Here is a 22,262-nt window from a genome sequence, read left to right on the forward strand (position 1 = left end):
TTTATTGGGTGTTGGTGGCACACACCTGTAATCCTAGCTACTCAGAAGGCTGACAGCCCGGGCAAGCAAGTTGATGAGAATTTAACTCCAATACCAGCCAAAAACCTGGTTATAGCTTTAGCTGTAGCTGAAGTGGTGGAGTGCTAGCTTTAAACAAAGCCCAGGTCCCGAGTTCAAGCACCAGGACTGGCACACTCACACAAAAAAATAGTATTAGTTTGAACTGTGTACTCCAGTTTTTTAGAACAGCATCTCAGGAACCATTTCCCTTAATGTGATATATTAGAAAAGTATCCAAAGTCCAAAACAGATTTTTAAAAAACTATATTGTTTTTTGTTTTATTGCTCATACTAGTGCCTGCTCATTTGTTTTTTTCTTTCCCCATACAGTGCCTGTTCTTGTTTGGCTTGTTTGCTCGGCTGACCCTCTATGCCCTGAGTTATATCTCTAGTCCAGCTTTATGCTAGTTATTCTGAAGATGGATTCTGATGGACTTTTCTGCCAGAACTGCCTCAAACTACAATCTTCTAAGTCTGAGCTTCTGAGTAGCTAAGATTACAGGCATGAGCTACCAGTGCCTAGCATACACTGATTTTAAACAATATAATGTAATGAGATAAAGTTAGAAGTCATAAATGAGCTCATCTTTTTCAAATAGTCATCATTTCAAACTTTACTCTCTTCTATGAAAATATTACCCCTTTGCTTTATCCAGAGAGCAGAACTATTGATTTTCTTTCTTTTTTTGTTTTTGGTTGGTCATGGCGACTGAACTCTGGGCCTGGGCACTGTCCCTCAGCTCTTCAGCTCCAGGCTAGCACCCTGCTACTTAAGACACAGCACCACTTCAGGCTTTTTTCTGCTTATGTGGTGCTGAGGAATCGAATCCAGGCCTCATGCATGTGGGGCAAGCACTCTACCACCGAGCCAACTTCCCAGCCCAACTATTGATTTCTGTAGATAATCAAGACCTAAACATTTGCCCCTTAAATATTTATATTCTCCAATAGTTTTCATGGATTTCCTCAGAATAACAAAAGTTTTAAATGTTATTTTTTATTTTTATTTTTTTGTCGATCATTGGGCTTGAACTCTGGGCTTGGGCGTTGTCCCTGCACTCTTCAGCTCAAGGCGAACACTCTACTGCTTGAGGCACAGCGCCACTTCTGGTTTTCGAGTGGTTTGTTGGAGATAAGAGTCTCTCCGACTTTCCTGCCCGGGCTGGCTTTGAACTGTGATTCTCAGATCTCAGCCTCCTGAGTAGCTAGGATTACAGGCATGAGCTATTGGAGCCCGGCTGAAATGTTATTATGAAGGATAAAGTTAGCAGAGATGCTAGGCAATGAATCCCTGTTGTAGGTAAGTGGACATAAGGAAAATACCAACTGGATTTCTCTTTATAATAACCAAAGTAGGTCTAAAATGAATTGATAACCTGTCTGAAAAGGCAAGTAACTAATAAAGATGTCATCAATTAGGATGAGAAGGATTAGGGTGGTTAATATTAAATCTAACACTAAACAGTGTTATTTTAAATAGGATATCCTAAAGGGGCAATGTAGAGGAAAGGGGCCCAAAGAAAATAACTGTCTTAGCACACAGGCATGTTGGAAATGTGTTTATTGACATTAGCTTCATTCCATCATTGTTAACCTTATGACTTCCATATACTTATCTCTTATTAGTTAAGCCTACTCTAAAGAATACTGTTATACTATACTTAACACAAAAAATGGTACACTTTAGTATGTACAGTCTCTCATAAAACAATTACAGACTTATTTGTAGGCTCTCAAAAAATAACATAAATAATCTACCTCTATTTAAGACAGAGACAAGACAATGCCAAATTATATAAATGAAATTAGTGAAAAACTGTATCACAAACTTTGAAAAGGACAGATTATTTGTTCATTAAAAATTTGTTTTGATGACTTAGAAATCCTCATTTGATTCTGCTAATTGCAACCTAAATTAAGATCAACAATTTTCAAAATGAATCCAACATAGCCATGTTCCATCTGCCATCTTAGTCTTAACATTTCAAGTGTAAGAAAACAGACCAGTATAGGTAATTAATAAAGAAATCACATTTTAAAATTAGTAACCTTGAATTTTTTTTCTTTTTTCTTTTTGTTGGCCATGGGGCTCCAACTTAGGGCCTGGGGCTGTCTTTGAGCTCTTTTTGCTCAAGGCTAGCGCTCAACCATTTTGAGCCACAGACCCATTTTCTGGTTTGGGGGAGGTTAACTGGAGATAAGAGTCTCACAGACTTTCCTGCCTGGGCTGGCTTTGAACCATGATCCTCAGATCAGCCTTCTGAGTAGTTAGGATTATAAGCGTGAGCCACCGGCACCCAGCTGTAACCTTAAAATTTTAATGGTTTATATGGCCATAAATGCAGCACAAATTTGTCTAGTTTTAAACATATTTTGAAAACTTAATTTTCTGTGCTTTTCTGTATAAACCCAAATGAATGCTGTCAACCAATTAGTTTATAAAAGCCAATCTCATAATGTTTACAAACTAATTTGAAAGATGGAACATCAAGACATATCAAATTATTAGAAACTACTATTAATTAAATTATGTGCTTTAAAAAAAAAACAGGTGGAAATGGAAGATTAATAAGGGGTAGAGTCTAAGGATATACTTTTTGTAGAACTAGAACTTAGATGTGTAGAGGGAAATTGCACAAGAAAAAAAACAGTGAGCTTAAGAAAAATATAAGTTAGCCAAAAGGGAAGTAATAAGTCAGGGAACAGCAGGAACTAAATAAATACGGTCATATGGTCATGTAGGGTAAGACTGTATCATGCATCGTTCAAAAACAATCACAAAAGTTCAAATTTTCCACAGAACCCAAACTATGTTACTACACCTTTTTTTCCCCCCATTTTTCTTGGCAGTATTCAGGATTGAACTCTAATCCTTGCACTTAGAGGTCTACAGGCACTCTACCACCTCAGCCATGCCCCAATCTATCACTTCAGGTTTTAGAACAACATGATGAGCTATGAAAAAGTCTTCAGTCATAAAGTAACACTACAGGAACTTAAAACTCCCAAGCTCATCACTAATTCCACCAATAAAATAACTGTCTTAAATTCCCCACCATCCATCAGGAGTGGAAAACCTCTATCACTGTACTATTAAGAGCCATTTGGATATTTGTAACATCATTTGGGGGCCTAGATTTATTGGATTTTGAGTCTTGCCTATACTTGTCTTGGCAAAGCCAGATGAAATAATTTTTTGTGGCCCTTATAAAGGCCCAGATGATGGATGTTCTCCACTCCTGATCTATGTGATATATAAGAATCAAGTAGATGATGAGGGATAAAGTAGCACCAGGGAAATAAAAAAGAAAATGAATAATAATATGAAGATAGGGGCTAGGAGGGGCTGGGAAGGTGGCTCAGTGGTAGAGCACTTGCCTTGCATGCCTGAGGCCCTGGGTTTGATTCCTCAGCACCACATAAGCAAAAAAAAAAAAAGAAAAAAGCCAGAAGTGGCACTGTGGCTCAAGTGGTAGAGTGCTAGCCTTGAGCTGAAGAGCTGAGAGACAGCGCCCAGGCCCAGAGTTCAGGCCCCATGACCAGACCCCCCACCCCCCCCCCCAAAAAAAAAAAAGATAGGGGCTAGGACTGGGGCTTACTGGTACAGTGTTTGCCTAGCATTCATGAAGCTGGGTTCAATTCCTCAGTACCACATTAACAGAAAAAGCCAGAAGTAGGTCTGTGGTTTCAAGTGGTAGAGTGCTAATCTAACAAAAAGAAGCTCAGGAACAGTGCCCAAGCCCTGAGTTCAAGATCCAGGACTAGCAAAAAAAAACCAAAACCAAAAACCCCAAACAAATAATATAAAGATAAAAGGGAATGTAGTCTCTCTGTTAGGAATCAATACAAAAGATGAAATGTCATTATAGATATCACAGTCTGGAAGGACTGCACTATACACAGAAAAGACCCAAGAGTAGACTTGGTGGTATTATGTTCCGTTGTATAGAGGTGAAGTCTGAGGTGACACAAGAATTTCTAATAACAAAGTTGTTTAACAGTAGGAAATAGTCACAAAACCACCATTCAAATCAAATCAATTAAATCAATATATAAGATTCTAGATTACTGACCGCTTTATGCTTGTTTGCTTTGTAAAGGTACTGGGGGTCCTCATGCTTGCTGTGCAGGCATTCTACCACTTCAACCATGCTGGATTCCTAACAGCACTCTATTTATAGTCCTCTATAAACAAACAACTCTTTACCTTTATAAATGACTACAGAGCAGACAAATCTGCCAGGTATTTGCATGTGCATTTAGGTATAAGTAAGGCTATTTATACTTTTTTTATCTTGTAAAGATTCATGTTCAGGGCTGGGAAGGTGGCTCAGTGGGTAGAGTGCTTGCCATGCATGCATGCGGCCCTGGGTTTGATTCCTCAGCACCACAGAAGCAGAAAAGGCTGGAAGTGGCGCTGTGGTACAAGTGGTAGAGTGTTAGCCTTGAGCTGAAGAGCTGAGGGACAGGCCCCACAACCAACCAAAAAAAAAAAAAAATTCATGTTCATACTCTATGCAAATTATACAGTCTACTTTGTTTGATGGCTTGAATCTTCTCTAATTTATCTATAATAAGAAACCAAGTTACATGTAGATTTGCAATAAGAAATCAAGTTAGCTATTTATAGTCAGAACTAAATATACAATGATAAATTTTAAACTACTCTTACATATTTCAATATTATCTTTTATTATTATTATTTTTTGCCAGTCCTGGGCTTGAACTCAGGGCCCAGGCACTATCCCTGAGCTTCATTTGCTCAAGGCTAGCATTCTACCACTTGAGCCACAGCGCCACTTCTGGCATTTTCTGTCTATGTGGTCCTGAGGAATCAAACCCAGAGCTTTGTATATGCTAAGCAAGCACATTACCACTAAGCCACATTCCCAGCCCTTCAATATTATCTTTTAATACCCACTAAATCTGCATGTAGTATTTGCATTTTCAGGAAGTGTTTCTTACCAGGTTGTGGCTGCTTTCTGATTGTGGAATTCCTTTTGCCTTTTACTATATTTACCCTCTGTTTCTGTGGAGATTTCTTCACATGTGGCTTAGTTTTGACTGGAGATTTCTCTTGCTTCTTTGCCCTTTTAACTTTTGTTGCCACTGGGATATCTTTACAAATAGAACCTTCTTGGGTTTTCGCATCCAATTTGGTTTTCTGTACAAACTGTGCAGTCAGCACTTCCGCACCTTATGTAGAAGAGACCATTTTTTAAGGAAGATGAGCCCAGATGTTTATCAGCCTACCTTTTTCCTGTACTTCTTTTGTTTGGGGGAAAACTATAAAGTTTTAGCTACTTCTACAAGAATTTTTTTTTTGGGGAGGGGTGTCAATTGAGGCTTGAACTCTGGGCCTGAGCGCTGTCCCTCAGCTCTTCAGCTCAAGGCAAGTGCCCTACCACTTGAGCCACCGCACCATTTCCAATTTTCTAAGTGGTTTATTGGAGATAAGAGTCTCAACGAGTTTCCTGCCCAGACTGGCTTTGAACCATGATGCTCATATCTCAGCCTTCTGAGTAGCTAGGATTACAAGCATGAGCCATCGGCACCCAGTTCTAAAAGAACTTTTTAAAAAATAAGGTAGGGTTTTAATTCTCACATAAAGATAGGAACTTGCAACCCGGAGATACCACCTTACCCCAGTCAGAATGGCCCACATCCTAAAGTCAGCCAAGACAAATGCTGGAGGGGATGTGGAGAAAAAGGAACCCTATTACACTGCTGGTGGGAATGTACACTTATACAACCACTTTGGAAAGCAGTCTGGAGGGTCCTCAGAAAGCTAAATATTGACCTTCCTTATGACCTAGTAAAACCACTTCTAGGCATCTATCCTGAACAACAGGAACCAGTATACAAGGACACATGCACCTCCATGTTTATTGCAGCACTGTTCCCGATAGCCAGGATATGGAAACAACCCAAATGTCCCACCACAGATGAATGGATCCAAAACCTGTGGTATCTATACACAATGGAATATTATGCAGTCATTAGAAAGGGCAAAATAATGGCATTTGCAGAGAAATGGATGGAAGAAATCACGTTGAGCCAAGAGCAGAAACAAACAGCACATGAACTCCCTGATAAGTGGATATAAAATCCAAAATGTAAGGTGATACGACAAAATTAACAAGACTTAAAGAAACAAAAGACTCCCACTTGGGCTGGGAAGGTGGCTCAGTGGCAGAGCGCTTGCCTTGCAGGCCTGAGGCCCTGGGTTCGATTCCTCAGCACCACATAAGCAAAAAGAAAGTCAGAAGTGGCACTGTGGCTCAAGTGGTAGAGTGCTAGCCTTGAGCTGAAGAGCTGAGGACAGCACCCAGTCCCAGAGTTCAGGCCCCACGACCGGACCCAACAGACCCAACAACAACAACAACAAAAAAAAAAACTCCCACTCAACTGGTCAAATCACTACTAAATAACCCCATGCTGCTGATCACACAAATGGTATATATGTGCACATGGGAGGGAAACCAGGATGACGACACAGAACTAGAGGGAACAGGGGAAAAACATACAACAGTAGGACTCATCAGCGGTACTGGACATTGATCAAAATGAACTAAGCAACTCAATGGCAGTGATGAGAGGGAGGGAACGAGTGGAAAAGAGAGCGCTGATGCTATGCAAAACGAAAGAAATGTACATATCACTCAATGTGGAAGAAATAACTGTATTGCAAACCTCATAGAACTCATAAATGTTATAGACCACAATAGACAATTTACCCCATGAAAGTTAGAATGTGTTTGTGACTTTAACTAAGCATCAGTATCCCACAATACTGTGAAATTTGGGAAATTGTGTATTCACTTAATCACAATGAAGAACTTAGAAAAAAAAAAAGATAGGAACTTACTACTACTTACTAAGTCTATCTTACTAGGTGAAGAAAAGTTATCACAGTATTAAGTTCATTAGACAAGATACAACTTAATATTAAAACTTTTACTGAGTGATGTTGAAGTAACACTGTACTAATTTACAGCTCTGAAAGTAGAACATTAATTATGTTTGTAAAAACAACACACATAAGGTGATATGGTTAAATCTGTAAACACATTTTATACAGAAGACTATATATTTCTAAAGAGTCATATTATGTTACTATTTGTATACATCTAAATTGTAGTGATATCTGAGAAACTAAACATTTAAGACAGGTGAAGACTGAAAAAAGTCTGCACTTAGTAAACATATCGAGAAAAAAAACACATCTTTACAAAATTATGTGCTTTTCTTCTCATATGCAACTAAGAAAATAGCTAAAGGGGAAAGTGGAGATGTAAAAATACTACTGGCTAGCCAGTCACCCGTGACTCATGCCTGTAATCCTAGCTACTCAGGAGGCTGAGATCTGAGGATCATTATACCAAGCCAGCCTGGGTAGCAAAGTCTATGAGATTCTTATCCCCAATTAACCACCAAAAGAGCTAAAAGTGGAGCTGTGGCTCAAGTGATAGAGCACTTGAGCAAAAAAGCTCAAGAACAGCACCCAGGCCTTGAGTTCAAGCTCCAGTAGCAGCACATAAACATATACATATAAATACACACCCCACCTGCTTAAACATTGCAGTTAAATCTTTTAAGAGTTAAAAACATGCCAATGCTACCTTTGACAAAATTTCCTATTAACTTTTTGTAATTTTAATTGCTCCCACTCAAAATTTAGACCCAAAATACATGAAATAATCCTGTATCTGAATTTTAGCAATGGTCGGTCATGGGGCTTGAACTCTGGGGCTGGGCACTATCCCTCAGCTCTTCAGCTCAAGACTTCAGCGCTCTACCACTTGAGCCACAGCGCCACTTCCAGTTTTTGGTGGCTAATTGGAGATAAAAAATTTCACGGACTTTTGCTGCCCAGGCTAGCTTTGAACTGCAATCCTCAGATCTTGGCCTTCTGAATAGCTAAGATTACAGACAGGTGTGAGCAACCTGTGCTTGGTGGCAAATATTTTTAAAGTAACATTATACAAAAAAATACTGTTTCTGATTGAGAACATTTAAGCATGAAAACAAAATAATAAACAATGATGAATACTAATGAAATGTAAAAAAAAACTAGACCCATTTCATATCACTAAGAAAGCTCTTAGAATTTAATGTACATTTCCTTGGATCTAATTATTTTCCTTCTTACTAAATCATCACAGGTAGTAAGTAGCAGAAAAATAGTGGAGGATAAATTTAAAAGAGAAAGAAATTAAGGTTAGACAACTATGATCTAACTCTTGCACAAATAGGAAGGAAAGATCTCTCACAGGTTCTGGAGAAAGAGAAAAATGAAAAAAGACAATGTTCTCTTTATGTATTATTCAATGCCATGTTTCTCAGACTACATGTCATAACCCACTGATAGTTACTAATAAACAATGGGTCGTGACTAGAGTTCTTTGTTCACTGTAACAAATTATCAGATTACATCACTTTTTTATTTTTTGTTTCCAAATGTATGAATCTGTGGCACATGTCAATTTATGCACTATTTCTTAGAATAGGATGTAAGTATATGTGAATGATAGCTTTTTACAAGTATAACATAAGCTTTTGGTGGGAAGGCTTTTGTCATCTTAGTTTCTTGCTTTCAGTAGTTATATAGATAAACATCAACTAAAGAGAAATGTTGGCATTTCTAATAATTTCTAATTTTGAATCAACTTCTAATATGCTGCCAAGCTACAGTCCAAAGAAATCCAGATAGGAACAGGACTTGAAGTCTATGGTTATCATTTTAATAATCCGCATGCTTACCTCTTTTTCTTTTCTGAGGAAACTGTCCTTTAACTAACTTAAGAGTTGTCGGAGAATGGGAACCATGATCTGTTTCAGATGCAGCTCTTTTGGGAAAGGGGTGGCATAAGTTCATCCTTTTATTGTGCACCCCAAGTGGTACGCTGGCCTTTCTCTTGGGTTGCACTCTCGGATTTGATGCTAGTGGATTCACTGAAACCATAACTCCATTGTTCTTTGTGTTCAATATATTTTCTGAATTTTCTGTTTCAGTTTCTTTTTGTACTTCTTCTTCTAGGTCCAGAAGTTCAGGATCTGGAGTCATAACTAAAGAAAATCCAGCATCGCAAATTCCATCTGAAATACAAGGAGGCTGTTGTTGCTCTACTAACAAATCCTGAGCAGTAGACACATCAAAAGAATAGCCACTGGGATCTGAAATATAAGACTTCAATTGAATGAAAGACTCTACAGAGCACTTTTCAGGAGGGGGGATCAAGTCAAAATCCATGGGCAGTTTTCCAACTGATACAGTCTCCTTCACGCCATCATGAGGCACAGCAGTCAATGAAAGGCTACTGTCTGCTCTGGAAAGTGCTTGCAAATTGCTCTGTACCAATGTTTTTGGATGGGTTCTTTCTTGAGGAAGTGATTTCTTTGCTTCTAGCAGGGCACAATTAAGGGCAGGTATTATAGGTACCACTTTCAAAGACATGTCATCTTCGACATTCCAATCCTTCACTCCTAAAATACACACATTAAAAACACGATATCATTTTGGTTTATAACAAAGGAGGGAAAAAAAGCTTTGGGATTTCAAAATTATGGAATGGTTAAATATATCAGTGTTTCAAATGAAAACCGAAGTGGTAACTAAGAACTTATATAAGACATATATGTAATATATTTAATGAGAAAATATATCCATATTCTTGAAGTTATACACATAAAGAAAATGAAAAAGAACGGTCTGATAAGCAACTGGTAGGTTAGAATTAGTAGACCAAGTACAAACTGTCTTAATGAGGAATACATGAAAAAGTAGCACTCCAGTATTTATTCCAGTATTTATTTTTGTCCTGGATACAGTCAGGAATGGTTCTTTTTGTGACTGGTAATTTACAATTAAAAATGTAGGAAAGAGGGCTGGGAAGGTGGCTCAGCAGTAGAGTGCTTGCCATGCACGCATGAGGCCCTGGGTTAGATTCCTCAGTCCCACATAAGCAGAAAAGGCCAGAAGTGGTGCTATGGCTCAAGTGGTAGAGTGCTAGCCTTGAGCTGAAGAGCTGAGGGACAGCATCCAGGCCCCAAGTTCAGGCCCCATGACCAACAACAACAAAAAAAGTAGGAAAGAGGATTAGGATATAGCTTACTTGTAAAGTGGTTGCCTACCACAGAGGAGGGTGTATGTGTGTGTATGAGAAAGAGGAGGAGCAGGGAGAGGGAGAGGTTCAGAGCCAGCTCTGTAGTCAGATCTTAAAAAGGGTATTTTAAGGACTACTAAATCAATTATACCTAATAAATGTAAATAATCTTTACCATTCTGGTACTGCAATTGATAATACTTTGTTACAATTACCAAGAATATACAGCTCTTTTGAGTAACAGTATAATTTAAGGAAAAATCAACTTAAAAACTTTTGTGTATTCTTTGTAGCTTTAGAAATGTTAAATAGTGTTTTCTTTAAATGCACCCAGCATGACTTCAAAACAATGAGAATTTCCTTCTGTGGCAAAACTAAATGACTCACTTTCATTTTTTCACTTGTTCAGCAAGTATTTATTTTTCATATGCTTGGTACAGGTAGACTAAGGATACAGTAGAAGGGTAGTAGGCATTGTACTGGGGATGTAGCTTAGTGGTAGCACTTAGAATGTGTGAGGCTTAGATTTGATCTCCAACACCACTATCAAAAAAAAAAAAAAGATATAAGAAGGGTGAGTAGTAGTAAACACTTATAACCTCAGCATTCAGTAGGCTTAAGCAGGATGTAATACTGAGGCTACCCTAAGCAATATTCTAATAAACCCTTGACTCAAAAAAGGAGGGATTGGGCTACATAAAAGTATTTATGCTATTTTGGTAAACCGAGGGATGCTAGTTGGAATAAAAAGTGATACTGAAATCACAACTTCATATTACATACTGCCTACCTGTTAGGCACCTAAAAGAAAGGTTTTGATTCTCTGTGAGTCAATAATATCCAGAGAATGTGTAAGTCAAATATGAAACCCAACAGTCCAGACATGGAACAGTAGTCATATTAAGACTCTAAGATTACTGTTACCATAGTCTCACACCAAGCTACTCATCAGGTGAAGGTGAAAGTATCTCCTAGGTACTCTAGTTCAGTAACAGATAAACTCAGACATGCTTAATGTGAGGCACCTCAGAGACATCAAGGCAGAAGAAAGGTGAACAGATATTGAAGAGTACACCTGCAGAGGAAGCCAAGAAGGGTCAGATAGAAGGTGAAGAAAAATGAGCTACTTAAGAGGGAAAAGAGCAGTTAGTGGTGTCATGTACTACTGAAAAGTCAAGTCAGTTTAGAATTTAAGACTATGCAACACATTGAAAATGAGATACCACTGTATACTCACCTGTTGACAGAGGTGAATGGAATAAATGTAACCCGTATAGACCCATCTGTTCCTCTTCAAAATCTATACAGAATGAGAAGAAAACTTAAGGTTGCTGATCTTATAAGACAAAATAAACAGGAAGTTTTTTTCCACTCCCAGAAAAGTAGTCCTTACCTGGTGCTGGTATTAAGGCTGATGATGTAAGTAAAATGAAAACTCCTCTATCTTCTAAGCACTTGACAATTGCCTTAAACATTAAAAAACAAACAAACATATGAAAGAAGATTCTTAAGTACCTCTTCCCTCTGCTGGGATCACTACTACAGACTGGGGGGAACTGACCTCACACCTTTTTAAGAGACGCTTTCAAGTATCACTGCTCATCCCTGTGATCCAGTTACTAGTTGAAGAATGTGCAGATGACACAAACTGGCCTGAAGTGACTGAAGTAGTACTTCACTTCACCACTTCCCATCCATGCGAAAATGAAACATGTGGCCCTGATTGGTAGTCTTAGAATAAAACTTACACAGAGGGCTAAAGGAAGGACATATAGCACTTGAATGATTATCATCTAGAATGAAATAATAAGCCTATTAAATCCCTCTGTGTTAAAGATGGACTGGAACCATGCATTGCAAAACATACTATTATTATTTGTCAGTGCCAGCCTCCAAGCTTCCTGTCTATGCCTCCCGATAGCTGGGATCACAAGTTTACCGTCATGCCTACCTTGTTAAGTGAGTCAAGGTCTCACCAATTTCTTTCCTAGGCTGCCTCAAACCTCCATCCTCCCAATCTACACCTCCTGAATAGCTGAGATTAGAGTCTTGAACCACCATACCCAGCTCAGAGTACTATCAGTCAGACAGAATTCCTTCCAAAGTTACATATGGTCTGTTTTACTTTATCAATTTCTTACTGTTATGAGAATAGTCATGTTATTAAAAGGCTTAGACTTGCCTGGCCACTGTTCAGTATTTGTGTCATATCTTTTGTGATTTAAGAATTAGTCACAATGAGAGCTGAATGATACTCTGGATCCAATCTCTCAAAAAGATACATGGCTAAAATTATGGAATTCCTTGAGACAGTAAATATTTCTCGGCAGTCTTATGGTCTTCTTCTTTTTAAATCTATTGTGGGGTTTGAACTCCGAAACTGGGCACTGTCTCTGAGCTCTTTTGCTCAAGGCTAGTACTCTACCAATTTGAGCCACAGCTGTACTTCTGCTTTTTGAGTGGTTAATTGAAGATTAAGAGTCTTACAGAGACTTTTCTGCCCAGGCTAGCTTTGAACAGTGACCCTTAGATCTATCTCAGTCTCCTGAATAGTTAGGATTTATAGGCACCAGCAACAGTCTTACTTTCTACATTACAAAAATAAGAGAAGAAATAACTCCTACAAACCTGTGGATAATGGTAATAGAAATGATTAAGGTGCTTTTAAAGAAGGATCTTACAGGGCTGGGAAGTTGGCTCAGTGGTAGAGCGCTTGCCTTGCATGCCTGAGGCCCTGGGTTCCATTCCTCAGCACCACATAAGCAAAAAGAAAAAAGCCGGAAGTGGCGCTGTGGCTCAAGTGGTAGAGTGCTAGCCTTGAGCTGAAGAGCTGAGGGACAGCACTCAGGCCCAGAGTTCAGGCCCCACGACTGGACCCAAAAAAAAAAAAGAAGAAGGATCTTACAAGTTGGGAAGAAGTACCTGTGAGAGGAAGTTGGAATAGTAAAGGAGATGGATGAAGATGCACATGGTCAAAGTTTTGTTTGCTTGTATGAAAATGTTTTAAGGAGAGAGGAGTAAGGGGTAGAAGAGGTAAGATTCATTGAGATACATCTGTACATGTCTGGAAATTTCACAATTAGACCAGCTTTGTATAATTAATGCATGCTAACAAAAAATGAAATATAAGTGTCTAATAAGTGCAGAAGCACTAGAGGTCTCATCTATTATTCTGTCAAAAAAATATTTTGAGAAAAACTTTCTATTTCTTACAATCAGAAATGTAAATAGATCAGCAAGATACAAAAGTAAACTGAGATACAGGGGGAAGAAAATGTTAAGACCATAATTGTGCCAATGTATCAAGATATACGTAGATCTATCTTTTTTTTTTTTTCTTGGCTAGTTCTGGGGCTTGAACTCGGGGCCTGGCTGCTGTCCCTGAGCCTCTTTGTGCTCAAGGTTAGCACTTTACCACTTTAGCCCCAGTGCCACTTCCAGCTTTATTTTTTTCTCGGTCATGGGGTTGAACTCTGGGCCTGGGTGCTGTCCCTTAGCTCTTCACCTCAAGGCTAGTGCCCTACCACTTGAGCCACAGCACCACTTGGGCTTTTTTCTGCTTATGAGGTGCTGAGGAATAGAACCCAGGGACTCATGCATGAGAGGCAAGCACTCTACCACTGAGTCAATATCCCAGCCCCACTTCCAGCTTTTTATGAATAGTTTATTGGAAATAAAATCTCACAGACTTTCCTTCCCAGGCTGGCTTCAAATGACATCCCTCTGACTTCAGCCTCCTGAGTAGCTAGATTACAGGTGTGAACCACCAGCACCCAGCTTGTCAATAAATATTAATAAAAATCCTTTCAGCAATCTCATCTAATTTAGCTAACAGACATTAATTTCTCAGTTTAAGAAAAAAATAGTATTTAAAATGAAGGGTTCTTACCAATTGCTTGTTTTTAATATATTCTGTTAGCTTATCTAAGTTTTCTCCTTGTTTGTTTGACAGTTCCACCTCATACAAATCAAAGCACAAATCTTGGCAACAAACTGTAGAAAAATCAGATAAACAGATCTTATTTCTAATATTACTTATAAGTCAATCATTTTATAGGTTACCAAAAGGAAAAGAATTAGGAACACTGCTTAAAAACTCTCATCACAATGTTCTAAATTATAAAACTTAAAAAGTTACTGAAATAATTAAAAATAATGTTCTCATTTGCATTGAGACTTCTATAGGTTTAACAAAACAAATACAAAATGAACATTAATGTTCCTTAAATGATCTAAATTTTCCTCTCATATTTTTTTTTCATTTGAACTTAAAAGTATACAAATAAATAAAAACAATTAAAACCATGCTCTTTTTCAGGGTGTGAGTTTCCAGCTCCTTCTAATAGTTTGCTCAATTCAATATTCTATATTAAAACTGGTCTTTGTTATCATAGATCAAACTTCTTTACAGTTCCGAGTTGGCTTCCAAAGAACTAAAGAACATGACAACTCAAGAACTTTCTGAAGAGACCCTTTTAAGAATCAGTTGAAAGTTGCAAGTTATTATGTCTGTATTTAGAAGACAGAGAGGAATAGAACTGAAACCAAGCTCAAGACATGCAATGTGCCACTATGTTCCAACAGACCTTTCTGTTCCAAGTAATTCTGTTTTCTAAAGGCAGCTTCTGGTAGTTTTTCTTTCAAAGAAGACACTTTCATTATATATTTAAAATCTAGTTCCCGTGGTCTAAAAAAACAAAATAATTATCATCAAGCAATGTACTGAAGTTCTCTATGGCTTGATAATTCCATTTTTGAACGTAGTAGTAACATTCTACAGTACTAAGAATCTTTTCTTCTTTTTCATTGTACTCACAAGATTTTGCTTTATTATTTACACATTTTCTATATAGGGTCTTCCTTTATAACTGGATGGCCTGGACTATGATCCTCCTATTTGTGCTTCCTCACATAGGTGGAATGATACTGCACCCAACCATTGTGCTCTCCTGAAGTTGGGACAGGGGCATACCACCATACCTAGCTATTGGCTGACAAAGAGTCTCTCACACTTTGTCTTGGCTGGGACTGAACCATAATCCCCAATCTCTGATTCCCAACTAGCTAACCAGGTTTGAGCCACCATGCCTAGCTCCTGCTGCTGTTTCTTTAAAAAGGCCAACAAAGTCATGTGGCCATGCCTCACACCTATAATACTAGCTGCTCAAGAGGCTGAGGATCTGGAGAATTGAGGTATGAAACCAGCCTGGGTAGAAAAGCCTGTAATTCTCCATCTCCAAAATAACTAGCAAAATGCCCGGCATGGCTAGAGAAATGGCTTAACTTACAGAATGCCAGCCAAGCACGCATGAGCCCCTGACCCTGGTACTGGCCCTCAAAAAAATACACAAAAACCAAAACCAAAATAGCCCCACAACAGACTGCAGTTCATAGCATATTCATAATCCCAGTCTCCATCAAACCTAGACACATTGGCATGCACCTGTTATCCTAGCTATGTGAAGTACTAGATGAGAGAGAGGATTGTGGTCCAGGCCAACGCAGCCACACATACATACAAAACTATCTGAAAATAACAAAGAGAAAAAGGGCTAGCACTCAACAAAGGAAAAGGAAAGGAAAGATAAAAAAAAGAAAAGAGGCCAAGAGAAAGAAAATGAATTCTGATAGCATATCCATCTTTACTTATGTATCAATGAATCCGTACATCTACAAAGTAAGAACAGGTTGGACAAAAAGATTTCATAAGATGTCCTTTACAATATCCCAGTAGAGACTATTCATAATTACAATCTATTATAATGTAAACAGATGTTAATAATTATTTTACTTAGTATTTTCAAGAGGAATCAAGTGAAAATTGGAAAACTGGACATTGCTACTTATTTTTGTGTTGCCGGGAACCAAACACCAAAGGCCTTATGTACTACATTCCAAGCCTTGAGACAGTCTTTGTTTTCTATGTTCTGATAAGATTATGGAATACTTTACACAATATATTTAGTAGACTACCTTTTATTTGCTAACTCCATCCTTCAAGTAGGTTCTGCCTTTTTTTTTTACTGTTTACTTCCCAGATGGTTGTGGTAGTGGGGATTGAACCCCAAACCTTGTACTTGCTAGGTATGTACTCTGCCACTTGAGCTATGATTCCAGCCTTTTTGTTTGTTTTTGAGATAGGGACTCAATAACTTTGTCTGTGCTGGTGTCAAGCTTGAAATCATCTTGCCTGTATCTCCAAAGTTGCTGGGATTGTAACCATGCACTACCAGTTCTAGCTGCAAATACTGTAAATCTTAATAAGGACGCAATAAGAGAACTAAATAACTATAATCTGCTGTATTTGCTAAGTAAACAAATTTGATCTGTTTGGTGGGAAAGTCAAAACTCTAGTGCCAAATAATTTTATTTAGCCAGGCAAAGTGGGAGATACTTGGAGCCTACAAGTTTGAGAACAGCCTAGGCTACATAGTGAGACATTTCCAAAGAAAGTGTATATTTGGGAATGCATACTGTCCTGAGAAATCATGTTCTCATTAATGGATAGACTTTAGGTCTCCTTTTACTCTATACAGCCATACTAGTACATACAATTGCTTTATCTCAATTCAACCCCCATCAAGACCTTGAAATACCAGTTTAAAAAAAAAAACGAGGGGCTAAAGAAACAGCTCAATGGTAGAACACTTGCTTAGTATGTAGGTTCAATTTCCAGAACTGAGGAAAACAGACCCCCCAAAAAAACCCCTACAAATGTAAGGAAAGACACAAAATACTTACAGTTGTGTTGGAACTGTGCTATAAGTGGACTGAAGAGTTATATCACATAGCACACAACCTTGAATAATTAATTTTCCTTTCCATGGAGGGATGGGAGCTTTAAGAAATAAGGGCAAAAGGGAAACTAATTATTTGTGAAAGAGTTTTTACCCAGAAATCATTTAAAAAAGAAAGTAATAATTTCTTACCATCTACACTGAGTTCAAACCTATAAAAGAAAAAAAAAAAAAGAATATTTTTTTTTAAGAGCAAGAGAAACACATCCAGCAAAACAAAGCATGTACATTCATTACTTACATGCTTTCATAAGCTGGTGCTGCCATGGTTTTAGGTTCCCTGTATTGAAAAGCTACAATTAAAAAAGGACAAACTTGTCTGGGTCGATTAATAATAGTGTTGCCTGAAAGTTCATAGAGGTAACACTGAAAAAGAAAAATAAGCATTATTAACAGTATGGAAACTGCATACACATTAAGTTTATCTCAACCCCAACCAATTTCGAAATCTGACAAATTTAATTCCAAAATACGTCTTAGATTTTTATTCACAGGCAATATACCTGACTCAGTTCAAAGGCACGAAAATGGCTTGTCTTGTCAGAAACTTTGTGAGCATGTTTAGCCACATGGCAGTCATAGTCCGAAGATGGCCTAGTGTAGTTAGTTGTGTAATTCTCAGACACAAACTTGACTTTTCCCTAGAATGAAAATAATAAAACTTATCAGTCTTCTTCAAATAGCAGTAACTTTAACTGCAGAATTTATTTAAAGATGGTCTAATAGGAATGTGGATGCATTTTTAGTAAGTTGAATAAGAACAATACCCTTTTTGAGGTGGATACCAATAACTTTTAACACAATATCAAATAAATATATAAGCATCCCAAATTTGAGAGAACAAATTTCTTATGAGAAAAACTAGCCCACTATCTTTTATGATACATTTACTTGACTATAACAGAAAAAAATGAAATATAAAATTTTAAAAATCACTTTTCAAACTCAAGTATAAAACTAAATATATTTATACTAGGGCTCAGAAAGTCCAGAAGGAGCAAATATGTAGGAAAGTGCTTTGTGGAAACTGGCAATGACTAGTGAATAGTCCTAGTATTTCCCATTACAGACCTCTTCACAATGGTTAAAGTTAAGTTTACTGAGACTGAGGGTATATAGCTCAGTGATAGTGCTTGTCTAATACAGGCAAGGCCTGGGTTTCATCTCCAGCAATGGAAAAAGGAAATGAAAAGTTTTACCATATGCGGAAATGTCTTTAAGATAAAATAAAATAAGAAATTATTCTTAATATAAGTTTAAGAATAAAGTATAAGATCTTTTTGGGGTTATGAAATCGATCTACATGAAAAATATTGAAATATAAAATTGAAATACAAAATATATATGATATACATCAAGGGAGTATAGGATTGTAGGCAATTTAAATTTTAAGATAGATGTAACTGCATTCTTTTTATTTTCAGATCTCACTATTCAGCTGAGGATGGCCTGGAATTGTCCATTCTCTTGCCTCCTGAGTGTGGGCATTGCAGGCAACTACTACCAACCACATCCAGAAAACGACATTCTTTGAAGTAAGATTGTGTATGTGTGTGTGTGTGCGCGCGCGTGCGCGTGCACAAGCGTGTGTGTGTGTGTGTGTGTGTGTGTGTGTGTGCATGAGTTTAAAATCCTCTTCTTTATATAATCACCAAAAGCTATACTAAGACACCAAAGAATGTTATTAGCTCTGTTTTAAAATAATCACCTCTTATCTTTTCCCCATCAAGCATTTTATGGATTCAGGTATGATTCTCTTTTGTGAAATAAATAAGGACAATAGAGAGCACTGGCAAAAGTTAAACAGCAATATCCAGCCAATCGGAGTATGCATGGACAGGAAACCAAAAGAGAAGTAGAATCTAACACATGTAAAAAAATCAAATGTTTACTATCTGTGTTGACAGGCATACTTTCTTGTACCACTGATCTTAGAGCAAGAAAATAAGGACTGAGGAGGAAAAAGCAGGGACTGTACAGCAAAGTAGTGTTACTTGCTCTTCACTTTTAGAGAATAGATGTTGAAATACAGAGAATTCTCTTGGGAAAAAAAAAGTCAGGTTGGGGCACCAGTGGCTCACACTACTCAGGAGGCTGAGACCTGAGGATTGTGTTTAAACCCAGCAAGGGGGGGAAAGGAGGGATTCCATGAGAATCTTAGCTCTAATAAAGTACCAAAAGGCTGGAAAGTGGTAGAATGCTAGCCCGCAGGAGGGTGGTTAGTAGTTTCGGTTTTATAAACCAAAGAACTTAAGATAGTAAGAAAGACTACCAAAGCAAAGTAAGATCACAAAAAGTACCCCTACCCCTTCTGAAATCAGAGTTCCTCTACTAGTAGGATGAATATTCTAACTGAATGATTTACTAAAAACTTCACTATTTAGGACATTTAGAATTTGTAAGATCACTACTAGTGGTGTCTCATGAAGCTGCGAACAGGGCTGGGTATTTGAAGGATAAAGAAAATGAAGATGGCTGGGAATGTGGCCTAGTGGTAGAGTGCTTGCCTAGCATGCATGAAGTCCTGGGTTTGATTCCTCAGTACCACATAAACAGAAAAGGCTGAAAGTGGTGTTGTAGTGCCTTGAGCAAAGAAGCTCAGGGATAGTGGTGAGGCCCTAAGTTCAAGCCCCAGGACCAGCAAAGGAAAAAAAAAAAAGAAAAAGAAAAGAAAATGAATTTTTATTTAACCACTTTAGTTGGACAAGGTATGCTATCTTCTAAGGTTCAGTTTTTATAGCCATGATCATTGCATAAACAACTACTTGTTATTTTACTTATAAAAACATTAATTTCCTAGACATCAGTGAGAGAAACTTCTCAGTAAATATTTTTTATTATTTTGAAGTTTCTTTTAAAAATATATTCACAGATTATTAAAACAAACTTAAGCTTTGTCTTTAAAGAAGGCAAGTATAGTGGCTCATACTTGTAATGCAAACTACTTGGAGGTAGAAATTGGGAGGATGGAGGAGGTTCAAGGCCAGCTCAGATAAAACTTAGTGAGACCCCCATGCCAATAAAGTAAGTAGAGCATGGTGGTATATACCTGTTATTCCAGCTCTGTGTTAGACCATATATGTAGGAGGATCAAGGTCTAAAGTGAGGTTTGGGTAAAAACTCAAGGCTATCTGAAAAATAGTGTGGCTCAAATGGTAGGTCACTTGCCTAGCAAGCACAAAGCTGAATTCAAACCTCAACAGTGCCAAAAAAGAAAATACAGTGTCATTTTTCTGAATTTGGATAGATGTCTTAGTAGATAAGAAATGTGGCTAATAATGTACAAAGAAATTTAGGCTGACAAACTTCAATTTTTAATATTACATAAAAGCACATGTGGGCTTTACCTTAATTATATTAAAAATGACAATATAACCAGATTTCCCATGGCACCATGGTCTTGGATGAAGATAGTCTGAATATTTGGAAATGTATACACCTATAAAAGTATAAAACATAGATTAATTTACACTTTAAGAAAGAATCTATTCAAATACAATTTACATATAACAAAAAATATATAGGAGAGAACTATGCAAGGAGTGACACTGATCAAGACTCACTGAATTTATAATCTGATTTAACTAAAACTGCTTTGTTTAACTACTTAAAACAACAAAAAAACAAAAACCATAACATTTAAGTAATAACACTACCCAAAGAACAAGTCCATTAAAAATTGCTTTGATCTCATTTACCTTTTTTGGGGGGGGGGGGGGGGGGGGGAACGGGACAGTTTTGCAGCTGGAACTCAGGACTTGGGCGCTGTCCCTGGGCTCTTCTGCTCTTCTGCCCTCTACCACTTTGAGCCACAGCAACACTTTCTGTTTTTAAGTGGTTAACTGGAGATCAGATTCTCACAGGGACTTTTCTGTCCAGGCTGGCTTTGAACTGCGCTCAGATCTCAGCATCCTGAGTAGCTAGAATTCCAGTCATGAGCCACCAGTGCCTGCCTCACTTACCTTTTAAATAATCACCATTTTGAGATTCTAAAGAAACAGAAACTTAAAAGTAAAGGATACTTGACAACCAATTTTCTACTTTGACACAGTAACTGAAAAAGGAAAGTATGACATTCTTAGAAAAAAAAATCTGTTTGACTTTCCCTCTATTTTTCTATCTGTATAATCATCCAACCAAAAGGCTTATGATGACTCTCAATGTATAGTTCACAAAAAAAATATTAGAAAGCACTTTTCTTTAATCATATGCACCAGGAATTTACTATATAGTAGATTTCTGAGCAGTGATAAAAGTAAACAAAAAAAGTTCCTGCCTCTATCAAGACAGTTATACTTCTTTTTTCCACTTCAGTCACATCATAGGTCAAAATATAGTAGACATTTAAATATATGTCAAGAACATGTTGTATCTGAAGATACAAAGAAATTGAAACAATCAACTGTATGTAGTAAAAAAAAAAAACTTGAAAAACACGGAAATGTTAATTTAGGGCTAGGAATGTGGCTTAGTGGGAGAGTGCTTGCCTAGCATGCATGAAGCCCTGGGTTCAATTTCTCAGTACCACATAAACAGAAAAAGCCAGAAGTGGTGCTGTGGCTCAAGAAGTAGACTGCTAGGAAGTGGCACTGTAGCTCAAGTGGTAGAGCGCTCGCCTTGAGTTGAAGAGCTGAGGGACAACGCCCAGGCCCAGAGTTCAAGCCCCACGACGGACAAAAAAAAAAAAAAAAAAAACTATAAAGAAGTAGAGTGCTAGCTTTGAGCTTTTCAAAAGAAGCTCAGGGACAGTGTCTAGGCCCAGAGTTCAAGCCCCAGGACTGGCCAAAGAGAAAAAAGTTAATATATTTGAGCAAGAAGTTCTTTAGACAGAGAATAACTCCTACATAGGCAAGTGAATGAAAATACAGAAGCCTAAAAGATCATAAATTATTTGACATATATAGGCCACAGTGAGAGCATTGAGGCAGAAAAAGAAAAGCCATTAGATAATAAAAATCCTGGTATGGACTGGCACCAGTGGCTCATGCATGTAATCCTAGCTACCCAGGAGGCTGAGGTCTGAGGATCACGGTTCAAAGCCAGCCCTGACAGGAAAGACCATGAGACTCTTATCTCCAATAAACCACCAGAAAACCGGAAGTGGTGCTGTGGCTCAAGTGGTAGACTTTCCTGGCTGGGCTAGCCTCAAATTGCAATCCTCAAATTTCAGTAGCTAGGATTACAAGCAGGAGCCACCAGCACCCAACTTTCAATTCTTAAAATAAATACATAAGTAAAGGAAGCAATAATGCAAAACAGTTCCTAGGGTTTAAAACTTACCACCCTCATAATCATTAGT

At 37.8% G+C, this 22,262-nt stretch overlaps 1 protein-coding gene across 1 annotated transcript in view; it reads right to left on the reverse strand.

Moving 5' to 3' along the window:
* Tasor2 (transcription activation suppressor family member 2) overlaps window positions 1-22,262 on the reverse strand; it is a 63,439-nt gene that overhangs the window by 22,514 nt on the left and 18,663 nt on the right. Inside the window, exons 6-16 of the mRNA XM_042685900.1 lie at window positions 20,311-20,402; window positions 17,467-17,604; window positions 17,205-17,329; window positions 17,096-17,115; window positions 16,908-17,004; window positions 14,753-14,853; window positions 14,056-14,159; window positions 11,560-11,632; window positions 11,404-11,466; window positions 8,824-9,546; window positions 5,026-5,256 (exon numbers count right to left, since the gene is read on the reverse strand). Of these exons, the coding sequence (XP_042541834.1) occupies window positions 5,026-5,256; window positions 8,824-9,546; window positions 11,404-11,466; window positions 11,560-11,632; window positions 14,056-14,159; window positions 14,753-14,853; window positions 16,908-17,004; window positions 17,096-17,115; window positions 17,205-17,329; window positions 17,467-17,604; window positions 20,311-20,402 (1,767 nt within the window). The remainder of the gene's footprint in view (window positions 1-5,025; window positions 5,257-8,823; window positions 9,547-11,403; window positions 11,467-11,559; window positions 11,633-14,055; window positions 14,160-14,752; window positions 14,854-16,907; window positions 17,005-17,095; window positions 17,116-17,204; window positions 17,330-17,466; window positions 17,605-20,310; window positions 20,403-22,262) is intronic.

This window comes from Dipodomys spectabilis, unplaced genomic scaffold, assembly GCF_019054845.1.
Source record: "Dipodomys spectabilis isolate Male_0828 unplaced genomic scaffold, ASM1905484v1 ptg000096l, whole genome shotgun sequence".
Lineage (NCBI taxonomy): Eukaryota > Metazoa > Chordata > Mammalia > Rodentia > Heteromyidae > Dipodomys > Dipodomys spectabilis.